Source organism: Thalassophryne amazonica, chromosome 1, assembly GCF_902500255.1.
Source record: "Thalassophryne amazonica chromosome 1, fThaAma1.1, whole genome shotgun sequence".
Taxonomy (NCBI): domain Eukaryota; kingdom Metazoa; phylum Chordata; class Actinopteri; order Batrachoidiformes; family Batrachoididae; genus Thalassophryne; species Thalassophryne amazonica.
In genome coordinates, this window is record NC_047103.1 from 72,545,264 (window position 1) to 72,568,416 (window position 23,153).

The window sequence follows — 23,153 nt, forward strand, 5'->3', positions numbered from 1 at the left end:
GTTAACGACGCTCAACCATTGAAATAGGTACCGAGCTGCTCCACCACCACAGGAATGGGAAGATCCTGGCGCACCATGTGTTTCTCCATTTAAAACTGGAATTGCAGAAAGAAAGGACATCTGGCATAAAACTTGCGTTAAAACCTCCTTTATATGATGAAGTTTGTTGTGCTTCCCTTGTGTGTCCACCAAATGTGCGAGGACACTGTTGGAAGCTCAAAGGAGGCACAAGGGAAGCTCAGTGGAAGCACAAAGTATACCATGGTCGCCTTGAATTATTGCATGTTCAAAATAAACACTCTGTGGATACAAAGGGTGAAGGACATTCAAAGAAGACACAATTGAAGCACAGGGAATGCCTAGGTCATTCAGGGACCGCTCATGAATCATCAATGGACCCTCAATGATCAGGACTGTTTGCTGTAATTTTCATGCATTGTTTGCTCACCCATTATCGTCAGTGGATGCACAGAGGAAGCAGAAGGATCACCAAGATATTGTTAATTTCATCAGACGAGATTAGATGAAATGTGTTTGTTGACAACCATGTTTTTCATGATGAAAACAAGATGATGACGACACTACCTCAGTGTTCTAAAACATTAACTGAGACAAAATTAATGCACAAAAGATGAGACTAAAATGTTTTCCATGAAATAAAAACTGAAATAAAATCTTTCTCCATTTTTGTCTTTTGAATGCTTGGGACGTCCGCGCATTCAGATGATTCAAAAATCGGCTTTTAAAATAATGTCTCCATTTTCTTGTTGTTTTTGACTCCTGCAGGAGGGGGGTGGGGAGTCATCCTGCCATGCGTTTGAGCATAGATCTGTAAAGTCCACTAGCGTGGACATCAGCCTCCAGAAAGTTAACTTTTACTAACAAACGAGGAACCTAAAAGTCAACACGTTTGTGTTTAATGATTGCGTATTTTGTTGTGTGTGGGCCGCCAGAAGAGGTACTGCTGGCCCACCACCAGTGGGCACCCTGCCTGAAGTGCGGGCTTCAGGCACGAGAGGGCGCTGCCGCCATGGACACAGCCGAGGGTGACAGCTGTCACTCATTACCTCTTGACAGCTGTCACCCATCTACTCAACGTCCTCTCACTCCATAAAGACCAGACGTCATCTCCACCTCGTTGCCGAGATATCATACTTCATTGGAGGTAATATCCTCAGCCGTTTGTGATTGCAATATTTGTATATTGTGAGTGTTTGCAGGAGTACCGGTACCTCCGTTGGTGAAAGCTGAGAGAGCGCTGAAGGCACTCCTTTTCCCTGAGGAATCTACTGTACTCTGCAGTTATTGAGTGAGAAGTGGAGGTGGCATTCCCACCGTTATTGTTACTGGATGTACACACACCCACACTTGACTGTCTTTGTTCTTCGCCAGCAGTACCAGATCCGACAGTCGGGGACGGTGATCACCTGGGAATTCGGGACTTGGCGGCTCCAGTATTCACCAGGTTCGGTGGTGGCGGAAATCGTGTGGTTCCGGCTCTTCTCAGGACGGACGTCTTCTATCCTCGAGCCTGCCCACACGTCACCTTTGTGATTTGACTGTGATTATATTCTGAGATTGTCTGTATTTCGTTGTGCACATTTCACAACATTAAATTGTTACTTTTTGGCTCATCTATTGACCGTTCATTTGCGCCCCCTGTTGTGGGTCCGTGTCACTACACTTTCACAACAGTATTTAGTAAGACAACGGCACTAAATTGCATTACGCGTCACATGATTAGTCAAAACAATAAATAAATAAATGGAGCACCACGCTCATAGAGCACAAACCTTTGCCAACACTAGTTTCCAACTAGTGTTGGCGGAGGTTTGTGCTCCACAAATTCAACTCCACAAATTTTTGCCTTGGAAAAAATTTTTTCAAGGTTGAAGTCCTGTTAGAAGTGGCTTTTCATGAGTTAAATATAATACAGAGTATAACGCAATGCTAAAATACTCTCGGCTGTATGAGCATTGTGTTCTTTATAATTTGCAGTTGTTTAATTAATTATTAAGATCCTATTATGTACAATTTGTACTTGTTCAATAAAGCCCTTCTATCAATCAGAAACAATATTTATGTTTTAATGGCGTCTGCAGGAGGCCTTGCGTGTGTGTGAGGTTACATGAGCTTTTGACAGAAAACATTGTAAGATGACTGTTGCAATAACACCTCAAATATTAAAAAATTTACATATTAAACAAAGTTAGCAGTATTGACAGTGGCCAGGGACATATGGAATATGTTTTTTAAACCATCCTAAAGTGAAAAAACATAATGCAGCTCCACTGACTGTCATTCTTTATCTCCCCTGCTTTCCACACAGGTTTGGTCACCTGACTGTTGCACACATCCTCATGGAAAACGGAGCCGAAATTAATGGTCGAAACCGGCTAGGTGCCAGTGTCCTAACTATGGCAGCCCGTGGGGGACACACCTATGTAGTCAAGCTACTCCTGGAGAGCGGGGCCTATGTCGATGACAATGATCATCTGGCTGTTGCTGCAGAGACAGTCTCCAACGGCAACAACAACAACAGCTGCAGGTTCGGCTGATCTTAAAGATGTCATATTAAAAACCTTTTCTAGATATTATCAAAGATCTGGCCTTGAGGTGAGCTGTTTATTTATGGTAAAACATTATTACATTGACACAGTGTATATGACTAATTACAGGACCACTTCCTGTTTACAGCTTTAGCCATATTAAAATACTGCAGTCAAGCTTCTGAATACTCTTCTCACGTTTTAACAATTGTCATATGAAAAAAATCCATTTCTCCACAGTTGTGGAAAAGTTAAAAACATGGATATCAAAGGGATACCTACGGTAGAGCTCTAAATCAGTGGCTTCCAAACTTTTTTCCTTACGCCCAGTTACATAGAGATACTAAGTCTGCCAGCGATTTGGGAGAGTCACCGACAGTCTCTGTCACTGCCCCTTCAAGAATGTGGTTGTCAGTTGTTTTGCTAAAAAAATTTTTTACAGTCACATAAGATGCTTACAGAGGTACTGTGGCACAACATAGGCATGATGGTGCAACATTATTGTGGGACAGTCTTGTGCATGTGACTGTTTTCCTTTTGTCAGAAAATCATATGACTGGCAGGACTGCAGTGCGAATGTCATAAAAGTGTTTTTCCCTCCAAAGTCATTACGGCATTGACTCACATATGCACCTCTGTGGCCCTCAGTGGCACCACTTTGGTACGCATCTTTAAAACCAGCTTTCTGAATTTTGAATTTCTATGTATCTGTAGGTAGTTTATGATGCCTTTTCAGAACCAAAATAAGAATGAATATGTCCCTGTATTTCACTGACAAATTGCAATAATGTATTGTTATTAATACAGAGACTCTCAGGCTGTAATATGTTACTGTTTTTACTTCTACATGTTACTTGAATGTTATTTTCTGCCACTACTGTGTTAATTTATCTGCATCTCTTCAGTATTTACCCAGTTATTACTTTAAAAAAATTCACCATTGCAATAAACCTGTATTTCACACTCCTGTGACCCGATCCTGGATAAGCAGTTGAAGATGAGTGAGTGCGTGTATTTCACACAGTTATGTTAGCTATGCAATTAATCTGTGGTTCATATGCATGCTGAACTGTTGTGGGAGCAGTCAGTACATGTCAGCAATGATCCGTTACATCTGCCGTGCTGCTGTTGCGCTCTGATCGGTCTGGCGTCTTTTGTTATGAAATAATGCTGAATTTATATGGAAATGATTGTTGTACAAAAGCTTCAGATATCTGTCGTTGAGATAGATGATGACTGGAGTGCAGTTTTAAGCAGAAACGAGATGATAATCAGTGGATTGCAGCTGACGCTTAGAAATGATGATGCTGACGCTCCGAAATGACGCATGTGCAGTGAAGGCAGGACGGACCGACTTTTAGGGGGGACTGTTCGGTCGGTGACACCTGTATTTGGCTGAAATGGGTAGAAACCAAGCTCTGTACTTGTGCTATTTAATTATAAATTATGGTAACTGTTTGTTTTTTTCCCCCTACATCAGGAGCTCTGTAGGAAGGCATGAATTTTGTAGATACCTGTTTGGTTTTGTCTCTGTTTTTCTGCAGTGTGGCTGGTTTTGCAGGCAGTGAAGGAGGTGGAGGCGGGAGAGATTTCATGGACATCACAGCCCTGATGGTTGCTTCTCAGCATGGCCACGAGGCCACGGTGCGCCTGCTACTAGAGTGGGGATCTGATGTCAACTTTTCCCAGAAGACCACAGGGTGGGGAGCACTGATGGCAACCACCCTCAGTGGGAAGGTGGGATGAGCGGATTGATGGTAGGGTAGATGCAAAGATAGATTAAATGACAGGTTTTGAGTTAATGTGACTCTTCCTGATTGCATGTGGATACATATGAGTCACAGCATTGGACTCAGAATTTCTTCACAACTCTGTAAAGATTTGTATCATGGCATTGTATTTGATCATAGAGCATATATTCATCTTACATTTAAAGCTGTGCATGTTTTGAAGGTTGCCGTGGCTCAGCAGCTTGTGGAGCGCGGAGCTGATCCAGATCGAGTCAACGTTTTGTCGAAAACTGCTTTTGAACTAGCTATGGAGCTGAAACAGAGAGACATCAAGTCGTACCTAGACTCCATTACCACTGTTCGACCGCAGACAGGTAGGCTCTTCTCTTGCTTTGTGGGTGTTTTTGAGTAATACTGCAGTTGACGCCTAGGTGAGCGCTGTAAACCAATAGTGCTGGTCACAAGACCGACAGATTCACACATTTGGGCTTTTGATGTACATAAGCTTATCACAAAACCAGTTCAGCACCACCATCAAAACTCAAGATTGTGGGACTAAACAGGAAGTCTGTGACCCAGTTTAAATTAAGTTCCAAATCTAGTAAGTCAGTAAGCTTTGTGTAAATGTTTGAGGTATGATGTGTTGTGCTACTGCCATGAGTGTAATGTAGATCAAACATAATTTTATGCACTTTCTACTTTAGAACTGTATGCAGAATCATCCACTGATGGTAGAATATTTATTTTTTTATTCCTCTGGATTCTGTATTTAAATTCATGTTAATGTTCTGTCACTAAAGTACATAGAATCTGGTGTATAATGCTATGCTGTACTTGTGTCAGTGCATTTCTGTGTGTTTGTCTAGGTGTGGACACATTCTTGTGAAAATATAGACCCACTAAAAACACATGATAGACAAGAGAGAGCAGATGAGCTCATTACATTTTAGGGTTGTTTGGCAAAAAAGGTTGCATATTAATTAAAACGCCAGTCCATCGCAGGTTACTTTCTCAGCCAAAGCTGTTATCCATTTAAAATTGGTTGGACTGAGACAATGTAGACGAAGTATCTTGCCCAAGTACAGAGACAGGTATCCTCAAGCACACATCTGAAATCGAACCCTAGACCATATATTGCAACTCCACCTCCCACCTTGCAGAGCCACCTGCTCTGCCCATAATCATTAAGATGAAGTAATTTTTTTGTCCCCTGCCTTTAAGAAGGGGGACACTAAGATGTGTTGTGTCTTTGCATACATCCTTCGCACACTTGTCGCCACGATAACTAATCAACATGTCCACATATGACTTGCATATCAGATACAAATGCTCTTTGGATCAAAGTCTTAGTTGAATGAGCACTCTGTGATCCATGTGTCCGTGTTAGAAGTAGGTCCCAGTCAAAACCTTGATGTTGCCATAGCTCACCGGTGCTTATTGGTATCATTTTCACATGCATATGCTTTCTGGATTAAAATATTGGATTAGTTTGCAAGTGAGTGTTCTGTGACTCTTGTGACCTACCATATTTTGCAGAGTATAAATTGCTGTTTTTTTACTAGTTTGGGAGGTAGTGCAACTTATATTCCGGTGCAACTTATATACCGAAAATTCACAATTTTGTTATTAATAATAGTAATTATAATGACTATTTATTTAGATCTTTCCCAAGAATGAAAGCACTAAACAAAATAAACTCCAGTAATAAAAGGATAAATGCCAGTAATAAAAAAATACACTACAACAATGCATAAAAATCCTAAATTAAAGAACTCATAACACAGAAAAAGGTGTGACTTACAGTCCAGTGCAACTTATACAATGGTGTGACTTATACAACCCCTGGCAAAAATTATGGAATCACCGGCCTTGGAGGATGTTCATTCAGTTGTTTTAATTTTGTAGAAAAAAAGCAGATCACAGACATGACACAAAACTAAAGTCATTTCAAATGGCAACTTTCTGGCTTTAAGAAACACTATAAGAAATCAGGGAAAAAATTGTGGCAGTCAGTAACGGTTATTTTTTTAGACCAAGCAGAGGGAAAAAAATATGGAATCACTCAATTCTGAGGAAAAAATTATGGAATCATGAAAAACAAAAGAACGCTCCAACACATCACTAGTATTTTGTTGCACCACCTCTGGCTTTTATAACAGCTTGCAGTCTCTGGGGCATGGACTTAATGAGCGACAAACAGTACTCTTCATCAATCTGGCTCCAACTTTCTCTGATTGCTGTTGCCAGATCAGCTTTGCAGGTTGGAGCCTTGTCATGGACCATTTTCTTCAACTTCCACCAAAGATTTTCAATTGGATTAAGATCCGGACTATTTGCAGGCCATGACATTGACCCTATGTGTCTTTTTGCAAGGAATGTTTTCACAGTTTTTGCTCTATGGCAAGATGCATTATCATCTTCATCCTTTCAATTGACGGGATAAGAAAAGTGTCCAAAATATCAACGTAAACTTGTGCATTTATTGATGATGTAATGACAGCCATCTCCCCAGTGCCTTTACCTGACATGCAGCCCCATATCATCAATGACTGTGGAAATTTACATGTTCTCTTCAGGCAGTCATCTTTATAAATCTCATTGGAACGGCACCAAACAAAAGTTCCAGCATCATCACCTTGCCCAATGCAGATTCGAGATTCATCACTGAATATGACTTTCATCCAGTCATCCACAGTCCACGATTGCTTTCCTTAGCCCATTGTAACCTTGTTTTTTTCTGTTTAGGTGTTAATGATGGCTTTTGTTTAGCTTTTCTGTATGTAAATCCCATTTCCTTTAGGCGGTTTCTTACAGTTCGGTCACAGACGTTGACTCCAGTTTCCTCCCATTCATTCCTCATTTGTTTTGTTGTGCATTTTCGATTTTTGAGACATATTGCTTTAAGATTTTTGTCTTGGTGCTTTGATGTCTTCCTTGGTCTACCAGTATGTTTGCCTTTAACAACCTTCCCATGTTGTTTGTATTTGGTCCAGAGTTTAGACACAGCTGACTGTGAACAACCAACATCTTTTGCAACACTGCGTGATGATTTACCCTCTTTTAAGAGTTTGATAATCCTCTCCTTTGTTTCAATTGACATCTCTCGTGTTGGAGCCATGATTCATGTCAGTCCACTTGGTGCAACAGCTCTCCAAGGTGTGATCACTCCTTTTTAGATGCAGACTAACGAGCAGATCTGATTTGATGCAGGTATTAGTTTTGGGGATGAAAATTTACAGGGTGATTCCATAATTTATTCCTCAGAATTGAGTGATTCCATATTTTTTTCCTCTGCTTGGTCTAAAAAAGTAACCGTTACTGACTGCCACAATTTTTTTTCCTGATTTCTTATAGTGTTTCTTAAAGCCAGAAAGTTGCCATTTGAAATGACTTTAGTTTTGTGTCATGTCTATGATCTGCTTTTTTTGTACAAAATTAAACAACTGAATGAACATCCTCCGAGGCCGGTGATTCCATAATTTTTGCCAGGGGTTGTATATGTTTTTTTTTTTCACTTCAAGAGACATTTTTGACAGGTGCGACATATACCCTGGAAAATACAGTGGTTATAAAGTAGGTCACAGTCAAAACTTTGTTGTGATAACTCGCATGCATGCACTAAACTGAGATACTTTAGTGATATGTATGTACATGCTTTCATACTTTTATGCATTAATTACACTTTAAACAGGTGGGGCACAAAGAAGTGTGTCACTTTAAAAATTTTTACAGCCACTACGTCAGAATTTTTTTGTAGACAGCCACACGGTTAGTGCACTTGAGGGTTCCTGGTTCAAAACCACCCATTATCCATGTGATGTGGATTTGAATCAGGAAGGGTATCTGTTTGTAAACCCTGTGTCAAATCAACATGCAGACCCATACTGGATGTGGCAACTCCACGTGAAAAAGTAGAAGCTGAAAGAACTTACTTCACTTGAGAATTATTTGCATAGAGATTCTGTATACAGTGGGTAAAAAAAATATTTAACATGCCACCATTTTTCTCAGTAAGTATATTTCTAAAGGTGCTACTGAGATGAAATTTTCACCAGATATCAGTAACAACCCAAATAATACACACATATAAAGAAACCAAAAACAAATTACATTATGTGTAATAATGTGAAATGACACAGGAAAAAAGTAGAAAGGGAGGAGCACAAAGGCAATGAAAGCCAAGACACCAGCTGAAATCTATCACTAATTATAAAGTAATTCTGCCCCTTGTCAGTGCAAATTAATATCAGCTGGTTCAGTCCAAATTGATGGCTTATAAAAAGGTGTCTCCTTACCAAGATGTCACCCAAGAAACATCTCATGATGGGTAAAAGCAAAGAGCTCTCTCAAGATTGTTGCAACCTTATTGTTGCAAAACATACTGACCAGTATGACCTCACAAGATTTCTGACAGAGGAGTAGAAATAATTATCAGAAGAGTTGTCCAAGAGCCAAGGACCACTTGTGGAGAGAAACTGAACAATTGCGTCAAAGAAAACAATATGTAATCACTCATCTGCCATGGCCTGTTTGCACACTCACCACAAAAGACTCCATTGCTGAAGAAAAAGCATTTTGAAGCTTGTTTAAAGTTTGCTGCACAACATTTAGATAAGCCTGTGAAATACTGGGAGGGAGATTAGTCTGGTCAGATGAGACCAAAATTGAACTAGTTTGAAACCGTAATATACACTATAAATGGCACTGGACATCACCCCAAAAACACAATACCAACAGTGAAGTTTGGAGGTGGGAACATCACGGTGTGGGGCTGTTTTTTAGTCTACGGCACTGGCAAACGTCATATAATTGAATGAAGGATGAATGGAAAAATGTACCGAGCCATTCTTGATAAAAATCTACCAGGATGATTAAGATGAAATGAGGATGGACATTTCAAGACGATCCAAAACACACAGCCAAGGAAACTCTCATTTGGTTTCAAAGAATGAAAATAAAGCATGTTCAGTATTTTTTCCTGTGTCATTGCATTTTATTACACACAATTTAATTTCTTTACCTATTTGTTTTGGTGTCTTTACATGTGTGGATTACTTGGGTTGTTACTGACATCTGGTGAAAATTTCATGTCGGTAGGACCTTAAGAAATATATTTACTGAGAAAAATGTTGACGTATTCAATACTTATGTTACCCACTGTATATCCCAAGTTAACGTGGCAGGAAGGGTGAAATTACCTACAGTTTCTGTAGCATGTGGTGGATGTGATGAATTCTGGGTGATGCCACTGAGAAACTGCAGATGCAGCCAGGCTCATAAGTATTTGGACAGTGACTTTTTATTTCATTAATTAATTTGTTTTAATTTTGCCTCTGTACTCCACCACATTGGCATTAAAATTAAACAATCAAGACATGCTTGTACGGCAGATGTTTGACTTTAACAAAATTATCGCAGTAACTATTTAGGAATTACACCCATTTTTATATGCAGTCTCTATTTTTTAAAGGCCATAGGTAACAGGGAAAATTAAATATGAACCGTTTCAGTTCATAGGAATTATCACTTTTACAGCCTTTTTTATACAAGTCAGGGGAGGGATATGTATGTGAATATGTCCAATTCACTGAATATGTCTTAAAGATGAAAGGTTTATAATTTCAATAATAAAGTCAATATATTGGGGTGTTTTTGTGGCTGAATGGTTTGGGTGGGGGTATGAAAAACCAGCTGACAAAGCTGCTGGGGAACAATAAGTTACAGTAATCAATGGGGATGTTCAATGAAGTGGGTGGTCCTTAGAGAGGTTGAAATACTGATGTGCTTAAATTCAAACTTGTCCAAGATACAGTCTTGTAGGATGACCAGTTCAAATCTAGTGAAAGTCTTGTTCAAGTTATTGTGAGCAGAAGAAAGTGTAACTGATGTATGGAGGCGTGCACAGATATAGTGTGATTCTCTATTGTCTTGCAGGGTCACACATAGAAGAACAAGCACATTGACACCTACATTCAATTTAGAGTCAACAATTCACCTAACCTGCATGTCTTTGGAAGTGGGAGGAAGTCAGAGCACCTGGAAGGAACCCATTCAAACACGGGGGGCGGGGGGCGGGTACATGGAGACTCCACACAGACAGAACCAAGTGGGAACTGACCCCAGGACCTTCTTGCTGTGAGACAACAGTGCTAACCACTAATCCACCATGCTGCTCACCTTGAGATGTCATAATGAGATCTATGAATGAGGTATGGTAGCCAGTAAATTATTTTGTGTACAATTAGTTGTGGTGACATAGATGCCATTATACTTACATGACTCTGTTAGGTATTTATTAGTTATATACATTTTACACATGGTTATACCCATTACAACAACCAAGTGTCTCCTGTTGAATTTGTGAATGCTGTAGTGATGAGTGTTTGTTACCCTTCCCACTCACACACACACACACGCACACGGTGGTGTTGGTGGTGAGCTTTATGGAGTCCAGCCAAGCCGGACTATTTGCTCAGGCTGTTTTCTGTTCTCAGTCTTGTTATTTCTTAACAGATGATGAGAGAAGAAGACCAGATGTGTTCAGTGCTCTCAAGCTGGGTGAGTTAATCTGAGTACTCCTAGCTTCAGCTTTACCAGATTGGTTGTCTTTACCAGATAATTTTATTATAGACGGAGAAACGTGGTTAAAGCTGTGTTTCTGTAAACACGTCCATACTGTGGTGTGTCCTTCCCAGGAAATTCACAGCTTGTCAAAGAAATCTTGGAGGAGGATCCCAGCCAGGTGAATTCATCCAATCAGGAGGGAGCGTCCCCTCTCATGATGGCCGCGGTGAGCGGCCAGTTGGAAGTGGTGCAGTTGATGGTGGAGAAGAAAGCCGAAATAGACAAACAAGATGGTGTCCATGGATGGACGGCTCTGATGCAGGCCACCTATCATGGGTAAGCAGAAGCTTTTGTTAGAGCAATGTGCTGATCTCTTCAGTGCATATGTATACTATACTAAGTGTCTCAGTGTCAGACACCAGAATTAGAGTTGTGTTTGACACAAAGGGTGGAACAGGCAAAAGTTTCTTGTTTTCATTTGCCATTACATTCTTTTTATTGAAATAAGAAATCTAAGGAATGTTTAAATAGAAGGAGCAGACACCATGTTGCATTGTATGTCAACTGATGAAAGATTGGTTCTGCAAATACTGCCACTGAACTATAAACAGAGACTTATTCCTGCTTTGAACTGACTGAAAATACACCATAATGAACCAAATCCAACCAAAATCTCTAAATGTCTCGGGGTGCGTAAGAAGAGGAGGAGGGTGGAGTGATTCATGTTATGTCCATCCAACCTTAATGTGTTTTTAACCTTTTAAACATTATTTATGACAAGTGCATAACATTAAATGACATGAAATATAACAAAATATGACATTTGCATCATATTTAACTCTAAATGGCCATAAATTGTGGCTGTTACTGCAGCCTTTTCAGACGGTTTGAATGTTTGGACACAGTTATATTTTGAAGCGGCGCCCTGTTTCAAAGGTAGCATGAAATATTTGGACAACAGCATTTTGAACAAAAGTGAGATTTTGGCCTTGTCGCCACGGTAAATGTATGATAACATTAAACTGACTGATGACATAATTAAAAACAAATTTAAATGGTCATGGCTGGAGGAAAAGGATGAGCTCAGAGATTATTTCTTGAACTCCATGAGGAAGCTGTATGCTTCTCTTGATGTCTGCTTCTCGTGGAAAGCAGTGCCTCAGTGACCATGCCAAAACGGTGAAATCAATGCAACAACTTCCAACGATGTTTGTTGCTGCAAAGAAGGCTGTCAGAAGTCAGTTCACTTGTTTTCCATGTCTTGACCGTGCTTAAAATGCCTGTCATCTACTCGCTTAATGTCACCTGATTTTATTTTGACCAACCTCAGAATGGCTCTGAATGACTGAAAATGACAATGAAACAGTTAAATTCCAACCTAAGTGGTTCAGGTGTTGTATTGCCTCAGTGATATCTTAGTTCAGTCTTAGCTGTTTTATTGTCACTGATACATGCTAAGGCACCACTGGCATGCAGTTTTAAAATGGATTATTTTCCCTCCTATTATCTAGAACCTCATAGTTTTGAGTCTATACAGCCATAAATGAAACTACTTTAAACTACTGTTGGATATCAGTTCAATTAAGTTTAATTGGATGTGTAAATATGTAAAATACAACAGCACCAACAACATTTCCTGTATATTCATTTTGTGAATTGTTCTGTAATTTATATCTGTAGCATGGCCCAAGTAGAGGGTCACCCCTTTGAGTCTGGTCTGCTTGAGGTTTCTTCTTCAGAGGGAGTTTTTCCTTACTACTGCTGCTCTGGGGGTTAGTAAGGTTAGATCTTAGTTGTGTGAAACGCCTTGAGGCAACTCTGTTGTCATTTGGCGCTATATAAATGAAAATAAATTGAAAAAAAATTGAAAAATTACAAACATTTTTGAGAGCAAACATGGACTTTTTGTTCTATTCATCCTAAAAAAATTGTGCTCAAAATGCATCATTTGGTACCTCATTTTCAGAAAATTTTCCCGGGGTAGGCCTGTGGGAGGGTGACCCCTTCCCACACCCTCCCCAGCATTGGCGCTCGCAATCCAACAGTTTCAGATTTTTTCTTTTTTTGGACCTCACCCTACTAATAGGTTTGTAATAGCAGCCGGTCTGCTCTGTCTAAACCTGATTCCGTTAGATCTCAGAGGCTAAGCAGTGGGGGACCTGGTTAGTACTTGGATGGGAGAACTCTTCAGAACACCAGCGGCTGTGTGTGTTTCGCCAGGTAAAACTGGACTTTCGTCAGGAAGGGCATTTGGCGTAAAACTTGTGCCTTGTGTGGATCTGGCTGTATCCGCTGTGGTGACCACGCACAAAACAGGAGCAGCTTAAATGTCTGGAATAAGAGAAAATGGGTCATTTTTCTGTTTGCCAGTGATTTTATTTTTTTATTAGCCTATACTAAATATGAAGATAAAATCAAACCATTTTTTGAATTTCTGCTCATCCATCTTTGAGCAGGAAAAAGAAACACATATTTAATCTTTTGTATTTTACAAGCTATCTGTTGATTTTTTTTTTACATTAAGTCACTTCATCCATGCATAAAGCTCTATTTCCACAAATTCTGAAACATTTAAAGTGCATTAAATATTTTTAGTGTTGATTCATTCATTTGCTATACCCACTTACCAGTCAAGGGTCGCGGGGGGGCTGGAGCCTATCGTAGCAGTCATGGGGTCAGAGATGGGGTACACCCAGGACAGGATTCCAGTCTATCACAGGGCCACATATAGACAGACAAATGGAACCACAATCACACCTACAGTGAATTTAGAGTCACCAATTCATCTATCCCACACGTCTTTGGAAATGGGAGTAAGTAGGACCACCTGGAGGGACCCCATTTGAACACAGGGCGAACATCCAAACTCCAAACTCACAGCAAGAAGGTCGTGTGGAAAGCAATCACACGACCTTCTTGCTGTGAGGCAACAGTGCTAACCACTCCGCCACCATGCTGCCATTGTAGTGTTGTGTGCAATATTTATGCATAAATTTTTTGTTCTTAAAAAAATGACATGATTGACAGTAAAGCATGCCACATTACATTAACAAATAGCATACCTGTTAGTGCACGTACAGACCCTACAGTGATGTAGCCTTACGTAAATGTTTTGAAACTGCTGATGATGTAATGATGCCTCATTTACCACAACATCTGATGTTTTCCTTTTTGACAAGGACTCTCAAAACAATGTTCTGAAATACAGATTTGGCAAAAAGTTATCAAAATTTTCTGGAACAGTTTTTCAAGTTTTCCATCATTAATTTGCAGGATAAATTCTATCCATTCTTTAATTACAGTTTTATTGTCCTACTCATTCTGTTGTATATTTTGTCCTGTATCTGGACACTGTAATTGTTGTGTTTTGCACCACCAGTCACAGCTTCATGATGCTGTGGAACAGAGAAAGATTTTCTAAACAAAACTGGCGGTAAAAGTGATGATTTGTAAAATAAAAAAAAAAAGTTTGTCCAATTACTTATGTCCTCTGAAAATGGAGGGACTGTGTATATAATTGCAGTAATTACTAAATTGGTAATGTGATGTTTTTGTTAAAATTCTTGAATTAAGTCAGAGGCAAAATTATTATTATTAATTAAAATTACAGAAATTGCTGCTATTTGTACATTTGACTGTATTAATATTAATATTCAGTCTGCACTGTACTTTTATTGACATTATAATATTTTCCTGCTCCCTGTAATTTCTCGCTCTGCTTCCTTGCTGCAGTAATAAGGATATTGTGAAGTACTTGCTGAATCAGGGTGCTGATGTCAACCTTCGGGCTAAGAACGGATACACAGCCTTTGACTTGGTCATGTTACTGAATAACCCAGGTACCTTCAGTCTCATCTCGCTGCATCATAACATTATGACTAAAGCAGAGTGGTGAAGCACGTTCTCATCAAATGATCTTTCACAGAACTCTACATACAACAAGCTGTATGTGGCCGTAATCATGTTCATAGCAGGATCATTTCTGTGGATGCACTGATAGATTGTGAGACTTTGGAGATACTCAGCATGAAACCTCAAATATGAAAATTTCTAAAATTTGATAAAAACTGACTTATATGACCCCTTTTGATAATTATATTATTTGTTTTATCTTGGCTTGTCATCATTTTAAAACCTAAATGAAAATCTCCATGAATCATGCAAGTTATTTTATACACATTTTTAGATATTTAATATATGGGGCTGTGCTCTGAAACATGCAAACTTTTCAAGGGCTGCTTATTTTATGTGCTTAATGAGCTCACGTGTCTCAGTGCAAAACTCCGCTGTGCTCCATACAACATTATTACACTTTATAGCATATTGCTATGACCTGTAAATGCTGTCTGTACCCGAAAATGACTTCACAGCCATATTCAGCCTGGAGAAAAATGAGTGGGAGGTGTTTGACACTTGCACCGTGCAAGCAGCTGGACAGAAAAAAAAAAAAAAGAAACGTGGGATGCGCTCCTTAATTCTTCACATGTTTAAACCAAACTCCAAGCTTAAGGCACCTTGAAACTTGCACAAATTTGATCCCTGCACTGCCGCACAATTCGTTGTGACAGTGCGTTACACTTTGTCCAGCTTGACGCTACGCTCTTTAAAGTAATCATTGCATAGCCGATGACGGCTGAGCAGATCAGAGGTACAGTGCAGGTAGGACGGTTTGGAGACAAAGTAGCTGAAAAGGAGGGACAGATGTTAATTTTGAAATTCGAAGAACTTTTGACAAAGTGTACAGAACGCTAACTTAAATTGAACCCTATATACATCACAATTTCCACAATCATAAAACAGTGGATGCATGTTGTTCCAGGTCTTCCAGGTGTTTACACTACATACAAGGTTTCTTTGTTGAGTTTTGAGAATTGTCTGCCTCAAGTAACCTGGTGTTGAACTAAAATAATTGTAAATCATCTAAAATGTAAAATAATGGCAGCAGATAATGTCTTTTGTATAGTCCTCCATAATGTTGGTAAGTCTTTCCTTCTGTGAAGTTTCCTTTGTCCACTGTCTTTTTTGTCAGATACTGAGCTTGTGCGTCTGCTTGCATCAGTGTGTATGCAAGTGGACAAAGACAAGTCGAAACAGCGTGGTCGAGCTTCAGTGATTCACTCAAAGAGTCGACATTCTGCCAACTTTGTCCCTGTGCCACCTGATGAAAAGGGCGGACTGAAGGTACAGAGATGGAATGTACTGTAGCTGATATTGTGTGTCATTTATTTTTTGTTGTCACTGTGAAATGAGAATTGCCTTCTTTGCCATTTTGTTGGCACTGTTGTGTAATATACATGTTTAATTACAGTATTTTTTTTAGTTTTATATCCTGTTAACCCGTGGTGTCCAAACTGTTCCAGAAATGGCCGAGAGGGTGCAGGTTTTCTTTGCAGCCACTGACACCAGCAGGTGAATTCACTGATTAACATCACTTTGAGCAGATGGGATGAGTTCATCAGCGAAATCACCTGCTGGAGTCAGTGGCTGCAAAGAAAACCTGCACCCTCTCGGCCATTTCTGGAATAGTTTGGACACCACTGTGTTGCACAGTGCAGACCAGGCAGCTCGGTGGAAAAAGAAAGAGACTGACACTTAAAGGACCCAGATTCAGTTTCGGCTGAAGGTACCTGTTTGTGTCCTTGAACAAGAAACTTGTCCCAGCCCACCCAGCTGTAAATGGGAACTGGCCTTGGCTGGGGAAGTAAGCTGTGATGAACTGTCGTCTCATTCGAAGAATGATGTAGACTCTCATCCACATCACGCTATACTATCCACGGATAAGTACCAACACTGATGGGCCTCAGAGCCTTTATTGGAGTTATTTCTTCTCATTCAGTAGATCATAACCAGGTGTTATGTAGTTTGAAATCCATCCTCTCAGTATTATGACAAAGATGATAAGCAACAGGTTTGCAGTGGTTAAAAAAGAAACAAAGAAAAATGAGTTGGCAAGCAAAAAAAAGCCACCAACAACAACAACAAAAAAAAAATTAATCGAGATAAAAGTGATTTGGATTGGCTCAAATTTTGAAAATGCATTGTTCAAAAATAAAAAAGGTATTCTGTAAAAAGATTAGATCACATAATCCAATCTTTGTTTTGGTCCTTTGGTCTGTGTTGTTCAAAACATTTAGGTAGGATTGGGATAAATTCGATCTAAAAAAAAACAACAGGGATTACCAGTATTCTGATTACAGGAGAAGGGGAGATTCTGTGTGGATTTCAGGAGCGAACAAGCCAGTACTCGACTGAGGTCCCCCGCCTATTATGCTGATATGTACATGTGATGTGCACATGCAGGTGTTAACAGATAACTGTGGGCATTGAAAACATGAGTTTCTATAGAGTGATATGCCAGACAGAGGCAGTTTCCATGAAGAGTACAAATCACTGCTGAAACTGAAGTGTATGTGTACTGTTAAGTGTAATCATTACTTCAGACCAAAATGTGTGCATAAAAGTGAAAGTAACCATTTCTGGGGTCAGATGGTGCCTTTATTCCCACTAATTGTCATGTCTGACCTTGACCTTGAGGTCCAAGGTTAAATGCAGTCAGGTCAAGGGAGTCAGGATGCATGATTTCTTAGAGGTGTTCAATACAAATACAGTGAGGAAAATAAGTATTTGAACACGCTGCAATTTTGCAAGTTCTCCCACTTAGAAATCATGGAGAGGTCTGAAATTTTCGTCTTAGGTGCATGTCCACTGTGAGAGACATAATCTAAAAAAATTCTGGAAATCACAGTGTATGATTTTTTTTATAATTCATTTGTATGTTACTGCTGCAAATAAAATCATTGTTAATATTTGGTACAGTAGCCTTTGTTTGCAATTACAGAGGTCAAACGTTTCCTGTAGTTCTTGACCAAGTTTTCACACACTGCAGCAGGGATTTTGGTCCACTCCTCCATACAGATCTTCCCTAGATCTTTCAGGTTTGGAGTTTCAGGTCCCTCCAAAGATTTTCTATTGAGTTCAGGTCTGGAGACTGGCCAGGCCACTCCACGACCTTGAAATGCTTCTTACGGAGCCCCTCCTTAGTTGCCCTGGCTGTATGTTTGGGGTCATTGTCATGCTGGAAGACCCAGCCATGACCCATCTTCAGTGCTCTTACTGTGGGAAGGAGGTTGTGTTGTGTGGGCCGCTGAAGAGGAGGTACTGCTGGCCCACCACCAGAGGGCATCCTGCCTGAAGTGCGGGCTTCAGGCACATGAGGGCACCGGAGCACCGGGAGTGGCAGCTGTCACTCATCAACAACGCCAACTGTCACTCATCACCATCATCCACACCTCCATAAGAGCCGGGCAGCATCTTCACCTCACTGCCGAGAAATCGTCTACCGATAAGTAAACGTCTCAGCCTTTTGGTATCATACAGTGGTAACATTTTTACTTCTGTGCTGACTGACATTATTCTGAGTTTGCAGACTCTGTTTAAGTGTTACTTCAGGATCTGTACAAGCTCCGTGTGCATTGTGATTGAGAGGTGGAGGTGCTTTCCACCTTTATGTTGAACTGTTTGCTGGGTGTTCACACACCCACCATCACCTGTCTGTTCTTCCTGCCAGCAGTACCCGATCTGACAGCCGGAGGCAGTGGCCACCTCGGGACCCAGTGCTTGGTGGCTCCAGGATTGCTTCAGGTCCGGTGGAGTGGAAGGCGTGTGGGATCCGGCTCTTTTCTGGACGGGCGTCTCCTATCCTCGAGCCTGCTCACACATCACCGTAACTTATTTGACTGTTGATCTCAACTGTGTTGTCTGTTGCTCTGTTGTGCACATTCACAACATTAAATTGTTATATTTGGCTTATTCCATTGTCCGTTCATTTGCGCCCCCTGTTGTGGGTCCATGTTCCTACACTTTTCACAACAGGATTTCTCGGCCAGCGTCATGGATCTCGAGGGGCATGAACCATCGCTTGAACCGCCAATGGAAACACAGGGTGCACAGGCGTCGGCAGGATGCGTGTTAGGAGAGCTGCAGCAAATCTTAACTGCCTTCACTGCTCCGTTGGATTTAGTAACCGAGCAGAACGTCATACTCAATCGGAGGATGGAGGCTCTCACCGCCCAGGTGGAAGCACGCACTCCAGGCGCTGCTGCAGCACCTCCTCCAGCCGACCGAGCACAAAATACAGACATTCCAGTGGTGATTCAACGAACCCCCCCCCCATCCCCTGAAGCATACATAAGCCCCCCGGAACCGTACGGAGGTTGTGTTGAGACGTGCGCGGACTTCTTAATGCAGTGTTCGCTCGTCTTTGCTCAACGTCCCGTCATGTACGCGTCAGATGCCAGCCGGGTGGCTTATGTCATCAATTTGCTTCGAGGAGAGGTACGCGCCTGGGCTACGGCGCTCTGGGAGCAAAACTCACGGCTCCTAACGACATATACTGGGTTTGTGAGGGAGTTTAAACAAGTGTTTGATCATCCCAATAGAGGCGAGACCGCTTCGACTGTGCTGCTGTCTATGAGACAGGGAGGTCGGAGTGCAGCCGAGTACGCAGTCGACTTCCGCATCGCAGCTGCGAGGTCCGGCTGGAATAACGTTGCACTCTGCGCCGCCTTCGTAAATGGACTGTCTCCGGTCCTGAAGGAGCACCTGCTGGCTAAGGATGAGCCGCGGGATTTTGACGGGCTTGTCGACCTGGTTATACGGTTAGACAACCGGTTAGAAGAACACCATCGGGAGCGGGGCGAAGGGCGTGGCCGGGCACGAGCCGTCCGTCTTCCTTCCCGGTCCGAAAGGGTGCCGCCGTCTCCACGCTCTACAGTCAGAGAGCTCCGTGGAGCCACAGCTCCCCCTGCTGACGAAGCTATGGACACGAGCAGGGCCAAAGTAAAATCACATGACAGACAACGGAGGCTGGCTCGCGGGGAGTGTTTTTTCTGTGGCTCTGACGAGCACATACAAAGAAACTGCCCCAAACGGTTAAACTACAACGGCTGCCCTTAAAGACTGGGTTAAGGGTGGGCCATAACATCCATGCGGGAAAAGCCCGTAGATCAGCACGCATCCCAGTGACGATCCTTTGTGGGGATCTTACCCTTCACGCCCCAGCACTGGTGGACACGGGGTCCGAAGGGAATCTGCTGGACAGCAGATGGGCCAGGGAGGTAGGGCTCCCTCTAGTGGCACTACCTTCCCCATTGAAGGTCCGGGCACTAGATGGCACCCTTCTCCCATTAATCACACATCAGACACAACCAGTGACATTGGTGGTGTCTGGAAATCACAGGGAGGAGATTGTGTTTTATACAACACCTTCTACCTCCCGAGTGATTTTGGGGTTTCCATGGATATTAAAGCACAATCCCCGGATTGATTGGCCGTCTGGGGTAGTGACGCAGTGGAGCGACACCTGCCACCTGGAATGTTTAGGATCCTCGGTTCCACCCGGTGTGACGGCTAATGAGGAGGTTAAAGTCCCCCCCAATCTGTCAGCGGTGCCTGAGGAGTACCATGATCTTGCTGACGTCTTCAGCAAAGATCTGGCACTCGCTCTTCCCCCGCACCGTCCGTACGATTGTGCCATTGATTTGATCCCAGGCGCTGAGTACCCGTCCAGCAGGCTGTACAACCTCTCTCGTCCTGAGCGCGAATCAGTGGAGACCTACATCCGGGACTCCTTAGCTGCCAGGTTGATCCGGAACTCCACCTCCCCGATGGGTGCAGGTTTCTTTTTTGTGGGCAAGAAAGACGGCGGACTCCGTCCATGCATAGACTACAGAGGGCTGAACAAAGTCACGGTTCGTAATCGATACCCGCTGCCTCTGTTAGATTCTGTGTTCACGCCCCTGCATGGAGCCCAAATTTTCACCAAATTGGATCTTAGAAATGCGTACCAACTGGTTCGGATCCGGAAGGGAGACGAATGGAAGACGTCATTTAACCCCCCGTTAGGTCACTTTGAATACCTGGTCATGCCGTTTGGCCTCACCAATGCGCCCACGACGTTCCAGGCATTGGTTAATGACGTCTTGCGCGACTTCCTGCACCAGTTCGTCTTCATATACCTGGACGACATCCTCATCTTCTCCCCGGATCCTGAGACCCATGTCCAGCATGTACGCCAGGTCCTGCAGCGGTTGTTGGAGAACCTGCTGTTTGTGAAGGGCGAGAAGTGCGAGTTCCACCGCACTTCTTTGTCTTTCCTGGGGTTCATCATCTCCTCCAAATCCGTCGCACCCGATCCGGCCAAGGTTGTGGCGGTGAGAGATTGGCCCCAACCAACAAGCCGTAGGAAGCTGCAACAGTTCCTCGGCTTTGCAAATTTCTGCCCGCAGTTTATTAAGGGTTATAGCCAGGTATTTAGCCCCCTGACGGCCCTGACCTCCACTAAAGTCCCCTTCACCTGGTCGGATCGGTGCGAAGACCTCCTGGTCCACCACGTCGTGCGTCTGCATGGGATTCCATCCGATGTCGTCTCTGACCGTGGTCCCCAGTTCTCCTCGCAAGTCTGGAGGAGTTTCTGTAGAGAACTGGGGGCCTCCGTGAGCCTCTCGTCCGGGTACCATCCCCAGACCAATGGACAGGTGGAGCGGGCCAACCAGGAATTGGAACAGGCCCTTCGCTGTGTGACCTCGGTGCACCCGACGGCCTGGAGCAACCATTTGGCCTGGATCGAGTACGCACACAACAGTCAAGTCTCGTCTGCCACCGGCCTCTCCCCATTTTAGGTGTGTTTGGGGTTCCAGCCACCATTGTTTCCACTTGTGGAGGGAGAGGTCGGGGTGCCCTCGTCCAGGCCCATCTGAGGCGGTGCCGTCGGGTGTGGCGCTCTGCCCGCTCTGCCCTGCTCAAAGCCCGGACGAGGGCCAAGGTGGACTCACAAAAACTGAAGGATCGGTACATCGGCTCCTTCCCCATCATTAAGGTCCTCAGTCCTGCCGCGGTGAAGCTGAGGCTGCCAGCTTCACTGCGGATCCATCCAGTCTTTCATGTCTCCCGGATCAAGCCTCACCACACCTCATCCCTCTGTGCCCCCGGACCAGCGCCGCCTCCTGCCCGGATCATCGACGGGGAGCCTGCGTGGACAGTTCACCAGCTCCTGGACGTCCGTCGTAAGGGCCGGGGGTTCCAGTATCTAGTGGACTGGGAGGGTTATGGACCCGAAGAGCGCTCCTGGGTGAAGAGGAGCTTCATCCTGGACCCGGCCCTCCTGGCCGACTTCTACACCCGTCACCCGGACAAGCCTTGGGGGGGGGGTCCTGTTGTGTGGGCCGCTGAAGAGGAGGTACTGCTGGCCCACCACCAGAGGGCGTCCTGCCTGAAGTGCGGGCTTCAGGCATGTGAGAGCGCCGGAGCACCGGGAGTAGCAGCTGTCACTCATCAACAATGCCAGCTGTCACTCATCACCATCATCCACACCTCCATAAGAGCCGGGCAGCATCTTCACCTCACTGCCAAGAAATCGTCTACCGATAAGTAAACGTCTCAGCCTTTTGGTATCATACAGTGGTAACGTTTTTACTTCTGTGCTGACTGACATTATTCTGAGTTTGCAGACTCTGTTTAAGTGTTACTTCAGGATCTGTACAAGCTCCGTGTGCATTATGATTGAGAGGTGGAGGTGCTTTCCACCTTTATGTTGAACTGTTTGCTGGGTGTTCACACACCCACCATCACCTGTCTGTTCTTCCTGCCAGCAGTACCCGATCTGACAGCCGGAGGCAGTGGCCACCTGGGGACCCAGTGCTTGTTGGCTCCAGGATTGCTTCAGGTCCAGTGGAGTGGAAGGCGTGTGGGATCCGGCTCTTTTCTGGACGGGCGTCTCCTGTCCTCGAGCCTGCTCACACATCACCGTAACTTATTTGACTGTTGATCTCAATTGTGTTGTCTGTTGCTCTGTTGTGCACATTCACAACATTAAATTGTTATATTTGGCTTATTCCATTGTCCATTCATTTGCGCCCCCTGTTGTGGGTCCGTGTTCCTACACTTTTCACAACAGGTTGTTTGCCAAAAATCTTGCAATACATGACCCCATCCATCCTCCCTTCAATACAGCGCAGTCGTCCTGTCCCCTTTGCAGAAGAGCACCCCCAGAGTATGATGTTTCCACTCCCATGCTTCACGGATGGGATGGTTTTCTTGGGGTTGTTCTCATCCTCTCATCCTCACTGGTGAACTTCAAACGGGCCTGGACATGTGCTGGCTTGAGCAGGGGGACCTTGCTGCCCTTCAGGATTTTAAACCATGACAGCATCATGTGTTACTAATGTAATCTTTGTGACTGTGGTCCCAGCTCTCTTCAGTTTATTGACCAGGTCCACCTGTGTAGTTCTGAGCTTTCTCAGAATCATCCTTA

The 23,153-nt window shown here is 43.2% G+C and overlaps 1 protein-coding gene across 1 annotated transcript in view; it reads left to right on the top strand.

The window, feature by feature from the left end:
• LOC117511735 (ankyrin repeat and SAM domain-containing protein 6-like) overlaps positions 1-23,153 on the top strand; it is a 39,165-nt gene that overhangs the window by 2,331 nt on the left and 13,681 nt on the right. Inside the window, exons 2-8 of the mRNA XM_034171643.1 lie at positions 2,330-2,548; positions 4,094-4,286; positions 4,503-4,653; positions 10,793-10,837; positions 10,975-11,179; positions 14,576-14,682; positions 15,873-16,024. Coding sequence (XP_034027534.1) covers positions 2,330-2,548; positions 4,094-4,286; positions 4,503-4,653; positions 10,793-10,837; positions 10,975-11,179; positions 14,576-14,682; positions 15,873-16,024 — 1,072 coding nt within the window. The remainder of the gene's footprint in view (positions 1-2,329; positions 2,549-4,093; positions 4,287-4,502; positions 4,654-10,792; positions 10,838-10,974; positions 11,180-14,575; positions 14,683-15,872; positions 16,025-23,153) is intronic.